General features: G+C 34.6%; 1 protein-coding gene across 2 annotated transcripts in view; it reads right to left on the bottom strand.

The window, feature by feature from the left end:
- The window catches only part of CNBD1 (cyclic nucleotide binding domain containing 1), a 560546-nt gene that overhangs the window by 220263 nt on the left and 325201 nt on the right, over positions 1 to 15082 (bottom strand). For both annotated transcript variants that reach the window (XM_077942745.1, XM_015145661.3), the window contains exon 5: positions 1565 to 1710. In XM_077942745.1, coding sequence (XP_077798871.1) covers positions 1565 to 1710 — 146 coding nt within the window. The remainder of the gene's footprint in view (positions 1 to 1564; positions 1711 to 15082) is intronic.

The raw sequence follows: 15082 nt of genomic DNA, 5'->3' as shown, positions 1-15082 counted from the left end.
CGTTTCTAATTTTAATTTTAGAAAATGTTTGAAAAAAATGTATAATTACAAATATTAACAAATGAACATTTACTGTGAGAGAATAAAACGAACTCAAATATATGTAGGAGAAAGTTAATTTTAGCCCTTTATCACCCCTCAATTTCACTCCCCTCTACTAAGGCAACAATTTTTAAAACTATGTATTTTTGGAATGTCCTTCTGGACCCACTTGTATAGTTTAAAAAAGATATATGTATATATGTGTGTGTGTATAAATTTAGACTTTTTCATAAATGTGTTAATATAATTTGCAATTATTCTATTTACTGTCTTTAATGTTTCTATAGCAATATATATAAATCTAGCTTATTCTTTTTAATCACTGTTTAGAATTCTATAGAATAGATATATCAAAATATGTGTAGCCAATCTTCTATTCAAGGACATTTAGGTTGTTCCCATATTTTTTACCATTATAAATATGTTTTCAGTGATTTATAAAACAAATTAATTTTTAATTACTATCCTCAATCTAATGGCAAAGTGATGTTGAATGTTTGTCCTTTATTCCCTTTCAAAATTATTTCATCCCCTTTAAAATTCCTTTGATTTATTTTTCATTGCTTGATCACAGATTAAATAGAACTAATTATGAGAGAAGATCATTGAGGGAAAATGCTGGAAATATGTAAATTATTTCAATAGACATATATTCTTTAAAATTCCAGTTAGGTTTTAAATGTCATGATCTTGATAAACCAGTTTGTACTAACAGTGACATAATACACAGAGAACAAGTTTAGAATTGGTTGAAGTGTGTTTGAAACTCGATTCTAAGCAAGAATACTCTGTGTGATATTTGTGTTGTGCCTCAGGGGTCCTCATCTGTGGAGATTAATAATAGCAGTATCTTCCTTCATTTGTTTTTCTGAGGAACAAAAAGGGATGCTTCTGACACAAAGAATGTATTAAATTATATGCCTACCCCCATAATTAAAATATAACAAGTCTATTAATATATCCACTAAGTCCTTCGTGAAGGGACCAAAAACTAAAATTGGGAAATGAAAATCTATCCAGAGAGGCTTTTTTCCCTATATCTGGATTAGTACCTGACTCAGTCAAATAATCATATTGACTGTCTGCTGTCTCACCTATGAAAATCAACACTATATTGTTACTAAATGTGTATCTCAGATATTGGTTCCAAAAGTGTGGTGCCTGCACTAGTGGCATTACCTGAGGTATTATAAATGAAATTGAGGCCTCATCCTATACCTACTGAACCAGAAATTCTGATGTTTAAACCTAACAATATGGGTCTCAATGTGATCACTGAGTAATTCTGATTCATTCTCCAGGCAGAGAAACACTAGTGTATATCTTAAACTCTAAGTACTAAAATGTGAGATGTTATTCATTTCACTACTTATAAACTTACAAATGAAATACACCCAAATAGTATATTTTTACCACGTCAACTGAAATTGTCAAGTGAAATTTTAAGCATAATAATGATAAAGAACTCAAAATAGTGGCCTGCATTTTATCTCGCCAAATTTTTCCCACATTAGTCTATTACCTGTGCTGCCTTTCAACCAGGTTTCGGAAAAGACGGTCTTACTAAGTGTTTTCAGATGCTTATCATTTAGCTGAGAGGTTAAATTTGGAATTGTTTTCAGGTACTTCCACACAGTTTTATGTTCATATGGCGTCCTGTGAATGGGCCTCAAAAAAAAAAAAAATTACAAATTCAGAGAGTATGGCAGAAATGCAAAGAAACAAACAGATTCTTATTTTTTAAATTTCCAAATTGTATTTTCTTTGTAGTTAGGGGTTTTTAAAAAATAACTGTGATGCTATTATATTTTGTCTTACTAATCAACTTCAGGATTTGTTACCCTTCCAACATTAAGATGCACTTTCACAGTACTTTAAACTTTAGGAAATTACACAATGCCTTTATCATTCTTTTTAAAAAGAAAACTCAGTACTCCAATTGTAAAGTTGCATCTCTTATCAGTAGTTATTATTATAATAATAAAGACCTCTTTCAGATATTAAAAAGATTAATGTTGTTTTCACTGTTTATTCTTAATTCTTTTAAGTACTATTAAAGTTAGATCAAATGGAAATATACTTTAACACTAAAGGGGATAAATCATAAGTGAAAAGATACATATGTACTTTTAAATGAAACATGATTATCATATAATACATGGTATTTATTATTTATTTTTAATCGTTAAAACTCTTTAATAAATGTAACACTAAATCAGGATATAAAATTCCTATCAATCTAATGTCTCAAAGGACTAACCTAGCTGTCATAAATACCATTTCAAAATACTCAGCAGTTAGCTGGGCGTGGTGGCTCACGCCTGTAATCCCAGCACTTTGGGAGGCTGAGGCAGGTGGATCAAGAGGTCAGGAGATCAAGACCATCCTGGCCAACATGGTGAAACCCTGTCTCTACTAAAAATACCAAAATACAAAATACTCAGCAGTTTTCAAGCAAATTTTTAAAAATTCATGTGAAAAATCAATTTAGCCTCATAAAGGGAATTTCAGATACCCATACCACATATATGGGTTTGACAGTAATAGTCCCAGTTTAGATATGACATAGTGTTGGCCCATCTGGTATCCATGTGTATGCATACAGGTTTATGTCTGTATCTGTTTATTGAATGATATAAATTGTGTTTTTTGTTTTGGGTTGTAGCAAAAAAAAAAGTTTAAAAATACTAGCTTAGTATACAGTCTTGAGAAATAGTTTTGAGAAAACTGGCTCCCTACACAATGTCATTTACAAATTTGTTCTTCAGATGCAATAACAAATAATTCGTATTAGAAATGGCATGATATCATAACCAAAACCTAAAATATGTGCCATTGACTTAGCAGCCAAACAGGAGGTGGCAAGGAAATACTATCACAGGCTGTAAAGATAGAGCGTTTTCTTTTTTTGTTTATTTTAGTGGTAATACATTTATTAGTTGCCTGCAATAATTTATAAGGCAGATCAAGTGCCTAGAAAACTTGCTACTTCATAGAAAGTAGCTGGAAAGAGCCAGAACGTTATTGTGTTTTGTTTGCTTAGTGCTGCTTGTTTGTAGCAATATATTATTAACTGATTCAGGTTGATCAGTTTTCAAGTATAAAAGAAAGGGAATAGAGAGGCTCTAGAAAAGTGGGACATGGTTATAAAAAGCCCAGTACTTCCTCATCCCATATAGCAAGAAAGGACTTGAAAGTCATCTCAGTAAATAAAGGCGCTTAACCCTATGGCAAAGGTCTGATGAAAAGTTTGGCCTCCTCATCCAAGCCTACTTTTTTAGAAGGCCTTAAAGTAGCCTCCATGAAGAGAGAGATGGGCACAAGGAATAAGCACAGAAATAATAAATGACTTAAAAACAACGTCTACAACATAACCTTGGCTTTGGTTGCTGCCTCATAGAAGATACTGAAAACAAATAGATAAAAATTCTGTTATGTTTTTGAAGCATCTATACCACTGAAATACCTAATACTATGCTCTAAAAACAGTTTTGGCTTATTGAACTCTCAAACCAAAAGAAATTGTGCCACACTCCTCACCCTTCAAAGGGAACATAATCTCCAGTGTTCTTACATTTGTCCACCAGGTCAAAAGATAAGAGAAAACCTCCCAGATAGTGGAGCCAGGTGTTCCTCCCAAAAAACAGATCTAAGATCTAATTTTTAAAACTTCCAGTACTGTTAGGGTGGAGGTTTTTATAATACTAGCCCAGCAAAACAGCAGTGTTGCTCTCAATCAATGGCTATAATGTTTCCATTTCTTCCTTTTTTCTTAGTATGAGTTTTTATTGTAATAGCCTATTCCTGGCTCTGCTATTGTGTATCGTGTAAGAGGATAGCAACAAATAACCATATTTCTGGTTTTTATGTTAGCAGACCAGAAATATACATACTCATTCTTGATGGGGAGGAGGGTATGTCCTCTAAAATTCTGGACTTTGAAACGCGTAACTAGTGAAACTTTCTATTTTTTCTTTTGGTGAAAGAGTAAATGTATGTGTTGAAAAAAGGTATGCATAGTAGTTGGTAACTAGAAAGAGGCAAACTACAGAAGAGATGCTAGCTGTTCAAAAATGGGTTCCTTCTATCTCTAGTTACACAGCTAGAATGCACTTCAAAATCATTCTGTTGTCACCATGTGACTGAATTCTAGCCAATGGGAAGTGAACTGACACAGAGATGAAGTGCAGCATATCAAACGGCCAAATTTTGTAAATATTTCATTTAAATCTGAAAGAATGTATATGTGCATTTGTTGGGTACAGAAATCATTTGTTTGTGTAAGAGTGTATATATAAAAACACATATACAATAAAAATGTATAATAATATATATGTACATCAGATATATTCATAATATATATATGCATGGATACATGTGTGTTTGTGCCTATGTATACATCTAAACAAGTGCTAACAAATTTATAACACTATGTGTCTGATATTCTTTCTGTAGATAAAATATATCAGTATACTTCCTTTACCAAGCGTATTGCCATTCAACAAATAGAAAAACTCATGCATAGAATTGTTAAATAACTTGCTCAAGGTCTCATGTCTAGTCAGTGACAGAACTAAGTGGCAGGGTTCAGTTTGGCCTTGAATTGTATGTTCAAGAGTTTCAGCCCATGGTCAAAAATTTTTTTGTGATTTTTCAGGAACAACCACAAGCCATTATAAAGGCTTTAGCTGGCAGGCCTCCTGAGGGAAAGCTGCCCTCCCCACACCAGACTGGCTTCAGGGTCAGTGCACTGCAGTCTCTGAAGGGAGTTGCATTCAAGAACTCGGCTCCCTGGCCAGCCATGCTCTCATGCTCATCTGCATTCCTAGTCCAGGCCCTCCATTTGGAATTCTCCTTGTTGGAGGATCTTGAAGACACTTTTCTGCATTCGGACTCATTCAGCACTCAGGCATTTTCCACTTCTAACCTTTCCCCAGACATCACCCCAACCCTCAGGTCTATAAAACTGCAAAAGTCTTTGCTCAGAGCTTCCTCAACAGTGAGATAGCCATTACGTTAGTAATAATCTACCTGACCCGTAATTGGTGCATATGCTCACGGGGCACGGTGGATTTAACATGAGGTCAGTGCTACCTCCAGTTTGAGATTCTTGCTTATTCCTTCACAGTTAGTGATTAAAGACTTGACTATTACTTGCATTTGGGCTTGTTGTTTTATCAGCTATTCTGATACTTGCTGTTTCACATTTTTCACATTCTCTCTCTCCAGCTCTTCTGAGTTCCTGAAAATGTTTTTAACCACGATCTACATTATAACTTATTACTGGTTATTATTCTAATCCTCTGTATCTTTCCTTGTATTATATGTTTTCTATCAATTTGGTCTATATATTTCTGAGGTATTTGGGTTAATACTGCAATTATGGATTTATCTGTTGCTCCCCAGAATTCAGTCACTGTGTTAACGTATTTTAAACTGATGTTATTTGATGAAAACAATCATTGCTTTTACCAGTACATAAAGTCTGTCTTTATTCCTTTTGAAATTTTTCCTTCAATTTTATCTTGTCAGCTACAGGGTTTGCATATTGCAGCTTCTCTTGGCCTATATATTTGCCTACATATATTTGTTATTTCATTTTCAAGATGATGTATATTTTGTATTTTAAACACTGAACTTCTGTCAAACAAACTATGTGGGATATCTGTTACCAATATTAAGTTTTTTCCCCTTCTCTATTAAAAATACAAAAGCTAGCTAGGTGTGGTGGCAGGCTCCTGTAAACCCAGCTACTCAGGAGGCTAAGGCAGGAGAATGGCTTGAACCTGGGAGACAGGGGTTGCTGTGAGCCAAGATTGTGTCACTGCACTACAGCCTGGGCAACACAATGAGACTCCATCTCAAACAATAAATAAATAATTTTTTAATTAAGTTTTTCAATCTCTGAACATATCTTTTCATTTACTTAGACCATCTTTACCTTCAACAATGTTTTAGTAGTGTACAAGTCTTGCACGTTTTTTCTTAAATTCATTTCTAAGTATTTTAGGTCTTTGAGGGTATTCTAAATGGTTTTGTTTTCTACATTTCATTTTTGGATTTTTCATTGATGGTGTGTAGATTTGATATTTGTATATTGATCTTGTATCCTGAAACATTGCTGAATGTATTTATTATTTAAATTGAATCCACTAGATTCCTTCGGATTTTCTATATGCAAGATCATATCATTTGCAAACAGAGATAGTTTTAGTTTTCTTTTCCAATCTGATGACTTTTATTTCTTTCTCATGAATGACTATCTTAACTAGAATGTTCACTATAATGTTATATAAAAGTGGCCAGAGTAGGTATCTTTGTCTTTTCCTGATATTCGAGAGAAATCATTTAGTCTTTCTTCAGGTTAGCTGTGAGTTCCACTGATGCTGTTTATTAGATTAAAGAAGTTCTCTTCTGTTCTTATTATGTTGAGTACTTTTTTCATCATGAATGGGTGTTGGATTTTGTCAATTTTTTCATGCTAATAAAGAAAATCATGGGTTTTTTTTTTATTCTAATAATATGGTATATTACATTTGTTGATTATTAGATGTTAGAGTGATCTTGCATTACTGGAATAAATTCAATTTGGTCCTGATGGAATGTTTTTTATATGTTGCTGGATTTAGTTTGCTACTATTTTGTTGAGAATATTTGCATCAACATTCATAAGGGACATTGGTTTGTAGTTTTGTTTTCTTGTGATCCCTTTATTTGGTTTTGGTATCAGGCTAGCTTCATAGAACAAGTTGGGATGTGTTTCTCCCTTTTCTATTTTTTGAAAGATTTTGTGAAGAATTGTTTTTAGTTCCTTAAGAGTTTGGCAGAAATTACCAGTAAAACCATCTAGGACTGGCATTTGCTTTGTGAGAAGTGTTCTTTACCTAGCAATTTAGTCTTTGTTATAGGTGACTTTGGAGTTCATTTTTATTCTTGAGTCAATTTTGGCAATTTGTTTATTTCTAGAAATGTTTCCTTTAATTCTAAGTTACATCATTGTTAGCATACAGTTTATGACAGGATTCCTGTATCATCTTTTTTATTTCTGCAGTATCAGTAGAGATGTCCTCTCTTTCATTAATCATTTTAGTCATTTGAGTCTTCTCTTTGTTTTTTCTTAGTTAGCCTAGGTAAAATTTTCTATTTTGTTGATCTTTCTAAAGAACTAATTGTTTTTTCGTATCCATTTTTTATTCTCTATTTCATTTATTTCTTTTAGCACTTCAAATACGTTATGAAAATTCATTCCATTTTTGTGAGCATTCATTTCACAGCATAAATTATTTTCTCTCACTGCTTCCAGTATTCTGTTTCTTCTAATTTGAACACTGACTGTGATGTTTTTAGGTGTGGAGCTTTTTGTGTTTCTACTACTCAGAGTTCGTTGACTTCTTCTGTGAGTAGATTAACATTTTCCCTCAGGTTGGGAGGTTTTGAGCCATTCTTTCTTTAAATATTCTCTGCTCTTTTTCTCTCCTATTCTTCTGGGATTCCCTTTATCTTTGTGCTGGTACAGTGGATGGTAGCCCACAGGTCTCTGAGGTTGTATTCACATTTTGTATTGTTTTTCTTTCTATTCTTCTGACTAGATAATCAGTGAAGATGTATCTTCGAGCTTACTGAATCTTCCTTTTGGCAGCTCAAATCTGTTGTTGAACTCCACTAGCAGTTTTTTTGTTTTGTTTTGTTTTGTTTTGTTTTTTAATTTTAGTTACTTACTTTTCAACTCCAGAATCTCTGTTTGTCGCTTTTTAATTTTGTGGCACTTTCTCTCATTCTGTATGTGTTGAGACTCCATTGCCATTGATGTAGTTTGGATATTTGTCCCTGCCCAAATCTCATGTTGAAATGTCATCCCCATGAGGTGTTTGGATCCTGGGCGTGGATTCCTCACAAATGGCTTGGGCCATGCTCTCAGTGATAAGTAAGCTTTCCTTCTGAGTTCACATGAGATCTGGTCATTTAAGAGTGTGTGGCACCTCCCCCCACTACATTTTCGCTTGCTCCTGCTTTCACCCTGTGACATGCCTATTGACCTTTCATCTTCCACGATGATTGTAACCTTTCTGAGGCTTCCCTAGCAGCTGAGCAGATGCCAGCACCAGGCTTCCTGTAAAGCCTGCACAACTGTGAGCCAATTAAACCCCTTTTCTTTATAAATTATCCAGTCTCAGGTATTTATTTATGGCAACGCAAGAATGGCCTAATACAGTCATAGTTTCCTCTGATTCTGTAAAGTCTATATTCCCTGCCGTGTATCGCCACAGAAATATCTACTAATTTATCTCACTTGTCATCTCACAATTGTTCAACTATTTCTGTAAATCCTTCAAATCTTTCTAAAAAACGTTTGCTGATAGGCAAAAGTTGTATGTTGTCATGATTTTCTTGAACTCTTTGGATTTGGTTTCCTTTATTTACTTTATTCTAATCATAATAGTTGATTTAAAATCTTTGTCTGCTAAGTTTAGCATTTGAATGCCCTCAGGATATCATTTGCTGTTAACTGCATTTTTCATTCCTGTATATGGGATACCTTTGCTGTTTCTTTGCATGTCTCATAATTTTTGTTGAAAACTAAACATTTTGAATAACACAATATGGGAACTCTGGAAATAAGCTCTTCCCTCCTTCCCAGGGTCAAATAACAACAATGCCCTGTGAATGGGGTTTTTCCATGGAGTTGGTAGACAAGTCACATTGTGGTATCTTCTGGGAGCGGAGCTTTGTGAGGAGTTCCTCACCAGCTGTCTCCTCCAGTGGCTGCAAGCCTGCTGGTTTTCATAGCTGCTGTGATTCAAGGTTATCACATAATTGGAAAAAGGAAGATTAAAACAAGTCAATATAAAAATGCTACAAACTCTGCTTTTCTTACCTAGGCTCTACTATTTTTGTTGAATAAATGTATATTGTTGCAAACATTTGACTAATTTCCAGGTTTTTGAAAAGCTTATTTTGACAGTTTTTTTCTAGCATTTCATTGCTTTCATAAAGGAACAGTTTCACAGAGGTTTTCACTCCACCATTCTCAAAGTCCTACACTCAACATTGACTCTTGAATCTCTCTAATCTACAGCAATACCTACAATTTCCTCCCACAGATGAAGGCCGACCTGTATTGCAAGCACCTAATGACAAGGGTTAGGGGAGTGCACATGAAACCTGAGGGAGGGAAAATAAAAATATTTGATAAACACTGTTGACTAACAGAAAAGATTAAAGTCACTCAAAAGTTACAGCTCTTTATCATTTTGCTAAATGAATGTCCTTGTAATTTACATATTCTAACTCAAAAATTAAAAATATGATTTTATATAACTACTATAATCTTTTTCTGGAAATATCATTCCTGATCAATTTCTATTTTTCACCTTCCTTCTGACCTTCTACATGAGTATCCAAGAATGTATTTAGAATACTTGATTTGGGCCATGGAGAAACAGAAGTGCTAGAAACACCCATTTCACCTCCTGTTACCACCTTTCTTCCTTGTTTGTATTAACCTATTTTTGCACTGGTCTTAAGGCCTTCCCAGGCTACACTCTGGCAAATGATCAGCAGCATACTCTGCAACTCTGAAATTAAACCTCTTGAATCTAACATACACCCCTGTGTGTATCATCCTTGCGAGGATAAATAAAGACATTCAGGTATGAAAAGTTGGCTTTCACTTCTCTAAATTTGGCCTTCACGTCTCTCTTAACCTCTAGTCTTCTAAATTGTCAGGAACACCTTTTACACACATTGTACCCATTCCTTTCTTGCCAGTGCTTCCTGGCACATTCTTAATAGGAAATACTTCAGTGAATAAAACTAGATTAACCAAAAGTCATACATTGAGAGGTGTTTCATAAACTGAAATCCCCAAAGTATTATTAGTAGTAGCTCTTTAATTATGTTGTTATTAAAATTATCATTATTAGTTATCAGACCACATAGAGTGGTGTATAAAAAATACTATTCCCTTATATTTTCATTAATTCAACTTTCTATATACTTCTAGACCCAATTCCAGCTGAGGGCCAAAAGCAAAATTTTAGTGTATTTCAGAGATTTCAGGCATTTCAGTGGGAAACAAATAATTTCAGGTTGTTGTTTCTTCTCTTTCCTCTCTCAGTGATCACCTCAAACCTAGGGGCTTATAGTCATGGGTATCTGGCTTCTGATCATTAGTATTCATGTGGGGTGGCATCTGCTGAGCTGTAATTATCATGTATAGCCTTCGGCATCCATGCTGACATCCACTGAATCGCTCAGTGTTCCCAGTTGTAGGTACTTATGACCTTGGTGTTCTAAAGCTCTTGCAAATCTGTTGACTTTTCACTCTCAGGCAATTCTTCGCACTTCTTGCTGATAAGAAGAGACTTTGACTACTTTTGTGAACATCTGTGAGGCCATGAAAAATTGCTTAGGACTCTCTTAAGGTTTCTATACCCCTAATACTAATTATATTTACTCAGTTGTACAAAGGAAAGGGAGCTTTTGCATTTGTCTGCAACTTATCTAATCTTTCTAACAATCTCTAATCTGCTCAGTTGAAGAGTAACCCAAAACAAAACCAAAAAAGCCTTGCACTTGTCTCTTAAAAATATCACATCTTCTGATATAAACAATTTCTGTTCAATTTAAACGTTGAGACTAACACAAAGTTTAAGTCCCCCTCCTAGCTGATTTACACGGCCTTCCTTAGAGGGCTTAGACTCTTAGTAAAGATGCTTAGCCTTCCAGAGTTACTCCACCCCAAATTTTTCTACCTGTGAGGGAGTATAAGTGTTCAAAAGTATTGATTCTGTCCTGTGGCTGTGGGTAGAGGAATAACTGATTTGAATATGCTCGAAATTCTGAAGTAACATAGTCAACTTATATTACTGAACACATAAAAAAAGCCATTAACTTAGATAGGATGCTTGCCAAAAACAAACAAACAAACAAAAAACAAAACAGTAATTCAGAACACTCAGGTACAAGCAAGGGAAGAAATCAGTGAAGAAATATGCTATAAGAAGCAATATTTAAATCAGGCATGGTAGCTCGTGCGGTAATCCCAGCATTTTGGGAGGCTGAAGTAGGCAGATCACCTGAGGTCAGCAGTTCAAGACCAGTGTGGCCAACATGGTGAAACCCCATCACTACTAAAAATACAAAAATTAGCAGGTGTGGTGGTGCATACCTGTAGTCCCAGCTACTCAGGAGGCTAAGGGAGGAGAATTACTGGAACCCAGGAGGCAGAGGTCGCAGTGAGCCAAGATTGCACCATTGCGCTCTAGCCTGGGCAGCAGAGCAAGATTCTGTCTCAAAAATAAAAATTAAAAAAAAAGAAGCAATATATAAACTGAGGATCAAAAAGTCAATTTTCGGCCGGGCATGGTGACTAACACCTGTAATCCCAGCACTTTGGGAGGCCAAGGTGGGTGGATCACTTGAAGTCAGGAGTTCAAGACCAGCCTGGCCAACATGGTGAAACCATGTCTCTACTAAAATTAACCGGATGTGATGGCATGCACCTATAATCCATTATTTGGGAGGCTGAGGCAGAAGAATCACTCGAATGTGGGAGGTAGAGGTTGCAGAGAGTCAAGATTGTGCCACTGCCCTCCAGCCTGTGTGACAGAGCGAGACTCCATCTCAGGGGGAAAAAAAAAAAGTCAATTTTCTCAAAGAAATTAAAACACTAAAAAATTACTAAATGGGGTGGGCATGGTGGCTCACGCCTGTAATCCCAGCACTTTGGGATGCTGAGGTGGATGGATCATGAGGTCAGGAGTTCGAAACCAACCCAGCCAACATGGTGAAACCCCCGTCTCTACTAAAGATATAAAAAATCAGCTGGGCATGGTGGTGGGTGCCTGTAATCCCAGCTACTCAGGAGGCTGAGACAAAAGAATTGCTTGAACCCAGGAGGCGGAGGTTGCCGTGAGTCGAGATCACGCTATTGCACTCCAGCCTGGATGACAGGGTGAGACTCTGTCTCAAAAAAAAAAAAACTACATGAAGAACAAATCATGTTACAAATGCACACACATACATATACACACAAAACACACATACACAAAACCTGAATGTAAATAAAATAACTCTAGTCTCTCAGGATAAATTAATAAACTACGGAACTAGGGGAAACATACAATTTACTCATTTAAAATGGAATCAAAATATTCTATGTAGAAAGACACACATATTAATATTAGTCAAAATATTAAACATTAAAAATAAGTATTCAGTAATAAAGGAATGGTTAAAGCCTTACATTTTTCAAAGGGGATATTAGCTAGCTTATTGTAGAATCAGGCATATAATGCAGAATTTTAGGTGGCAACAGAAATCTACAATATTGGTGACACATTATTAGGCATTTGGTTACATAATTAAGAATATATCCAAAATACCTATCCTAGGGACAAGATTATAAGTGATTCTTAATGATCTATTTTTATAATTGAAAAACGCCATAATTAAAATGTTCACTTTAGACACTAGTTTTAAGAGTATTAATGATTCAAAACTCACTACCTTCTTAAACATTGTTCCCCTTAACTATGTGTTTTTCAAGTGTCAATTTATCATACCACTTATTTCTATTGCCTGGTTTCTTTTTCCTTCAAAACAAGATAACTGTACACTAGGCCATGGTTCCACAACCTTTTTGGTACCAGCGACTGGTTTAGTGGAGACCATTTTTTGGGATGATTCAAGCACATTACATTTATCATTAAATTCTCATAGGGAGCGCACAACCTAGATCCCTTATGTAAACAGTTTACAATAAGGTTCATGCTCCCATGAAAATCTAATGCACTGATCTGACAGGAAGTGGAGCTCAGCTTCCCTCCCTTGCTGGTACTCATCTCCTGCTGTGTGGCCCTGTTCCTTAGGAGACACCATATCAGTCAATGGCCCAGGGTTAGGGACCCCTGTACTAGTATATACATGAAATAGTAACTATTGCTTATTTTATTTTATCCGTTAAACTCTTATTCTAAATTACTGGTATACCTTAGCAAAGGAGTTAGACATTCTCTTTATTATTTATTTACTTACACTTACTTTTAAGATATCAAATTTGTTTAATTTGAAGGAATATCTGACTACCTAGGTATTAGAAATGCTGTTAAGACACTTCCCTGTTCTTTTATAGACAAATATAAAAGAAAAAAGTTAATAAAACAGGAATATTCTTATTACAAAAAAGACTTCATTCATGGAGAATTGCCAGAAGGCTTGTGGTCTCTAAAAGTGAAAGGAAATTTCAGAGATGCTGATTATTGTTACGTCTCAATGATATGAAAGAATCAAAGAAAATATCCCTATGTCCTATCATAAAACAATCAACTTTTAATTGGAAGTGAATTTATTTGGGGATAGAACTGATTCATGTATTTGAAAAGCTGTCAAATTAAAGAGGGATTAAGATTATTCTTTCTGGCAATTATGAGTAGAAATTATTAAAATGTGATTTTTTTTCTAATTAAAAAGTACCATTAAAAATACTAAATCAATAAAGCAAGTCTTTGGGGAGCTATACATAAAATGCCAGTGTTAGCTCTTTATCCAAGTCCTCCTGCTGTTTTGAGTTTACACATTCTTTAATATTAGTCAAATATAAATAACCAAATATTAACATGAGGCTCAGTCCCATATGCTATGGAAACTTGATAATCCTTTAATATCCCCGAGAATTTGGGGGAAGCTTATATTTCTCTCAATCAATTCTTGTTAATTTTCTATTTTCATTGAATGCTTAATCTCTGTTCTGGAAGTCAGAATTTTCTGTGGTTAGTTTATTTTGTTTTATTTTAAATAAAAAACATATCCTTCCTACATATAAGATTGAAGTCAAATAGAGAAGAGATTACCACTTATTTTCCATTTGTAATATTTTCACTAATGTTATCACATGATTCTTGTGATAGAAGGATTGGGCAAGAGCAGTTGTATTCAATTACACACATGAACACACATATACAGACACAGAGCACCTTGTTCAAACTAAAGCTTAGAGTATAAATGAAGTTAATAAAAGTGGCACTATGCTAGTTAAAAGAATGGACAGGTAGGTCAGTTGCCACACTAGACCTCTTCTTACCCTACACATACCTGAAAGAACAATTAGGAATTCATAGGTCTGATGTGAAATTATAGGGGATCCAAGGTTCTCAACATGCATACTAATTTTAATTAGTTGGTTGCTCACTATGTTTCATGTTACTATCACACAGTTAGAGCATCAAGGAATTACGCTTTCTAATCCAATCTCCTGCTTTTTAAATGAGAAAGCTGAGGTTTAGATATGCTAAGTAACTTGCCCAAGGTCACATGAATAATAACTTGTGGAAACAAGGATTTTTATCTCAGGGAGTCTCATTCCAGAGCCTAGATTTCCACCCACTTTAGCCCCTACATTATATCCAATTTTTATTATAGTGATTTTCACTTATTTTGAGTTACTAGGGCTAAATGAATCAGGGCAGGAGATGTTCCAGGTTTATCACATCTGACATACAATAAACTAAAAAGAATACAAATGTATAAATTAAAAATTTGGTGCAAATGTGAATAATTGTTTAGAAAAAGAAGAAAGTACAACAAATCACAAAGTTTGAAAAGCTGGATAATTTAAAACATCATCAAATCTAGAAAAAATATAAAATTTTATTAATTAGTTGTCTATGTCACTCCATTTTACTTATTTTTCTTACTTCTTAAATTACACTTAAAAATATTTTCACACCTTTGTATGACAACAATTTTTTATCATTTTGATAGAATAGACTCTTCCCTCTAGCTTGGTTGATATAATTTTAAAAATTATTCTCAATAACATAGAAATATTTCCTTTAGCTTCACAACCAATTATTGGTAATATTATATAAAATTTTTAGAATTCTTGTCAATTTTAGGAAAATCTCTATCTGAATTTCTTTCATATATGGGCTAGGAGATTTAGAAAGGTTTTCCACAGATTTTGATTCTCTCTCCACTTTTAAAAGTATATGCCACTTCTGTGCCCACATGCTTTTGGTGCCAGGTAGCTATAAACCCT

This window comes from Macaca mulatta, chromosome 8 (genome assembly GCF_049350105.2).
Source record: "Macaca mulatta isolate MMU2019108-1 chromosome 8, T2T-MMU8v2.0, whole genome shotgun sequence".
Taxonomy (NCBI): domain Eukaryota; kingdom Metazoa; phylum Chordata; class Mammalia; order Primates; family Cercopithecidae; genus Macaca; species Macaca mulatta.
This window is presented reverse-complemented; position numbering and strand designations above follow the sequence as displayed.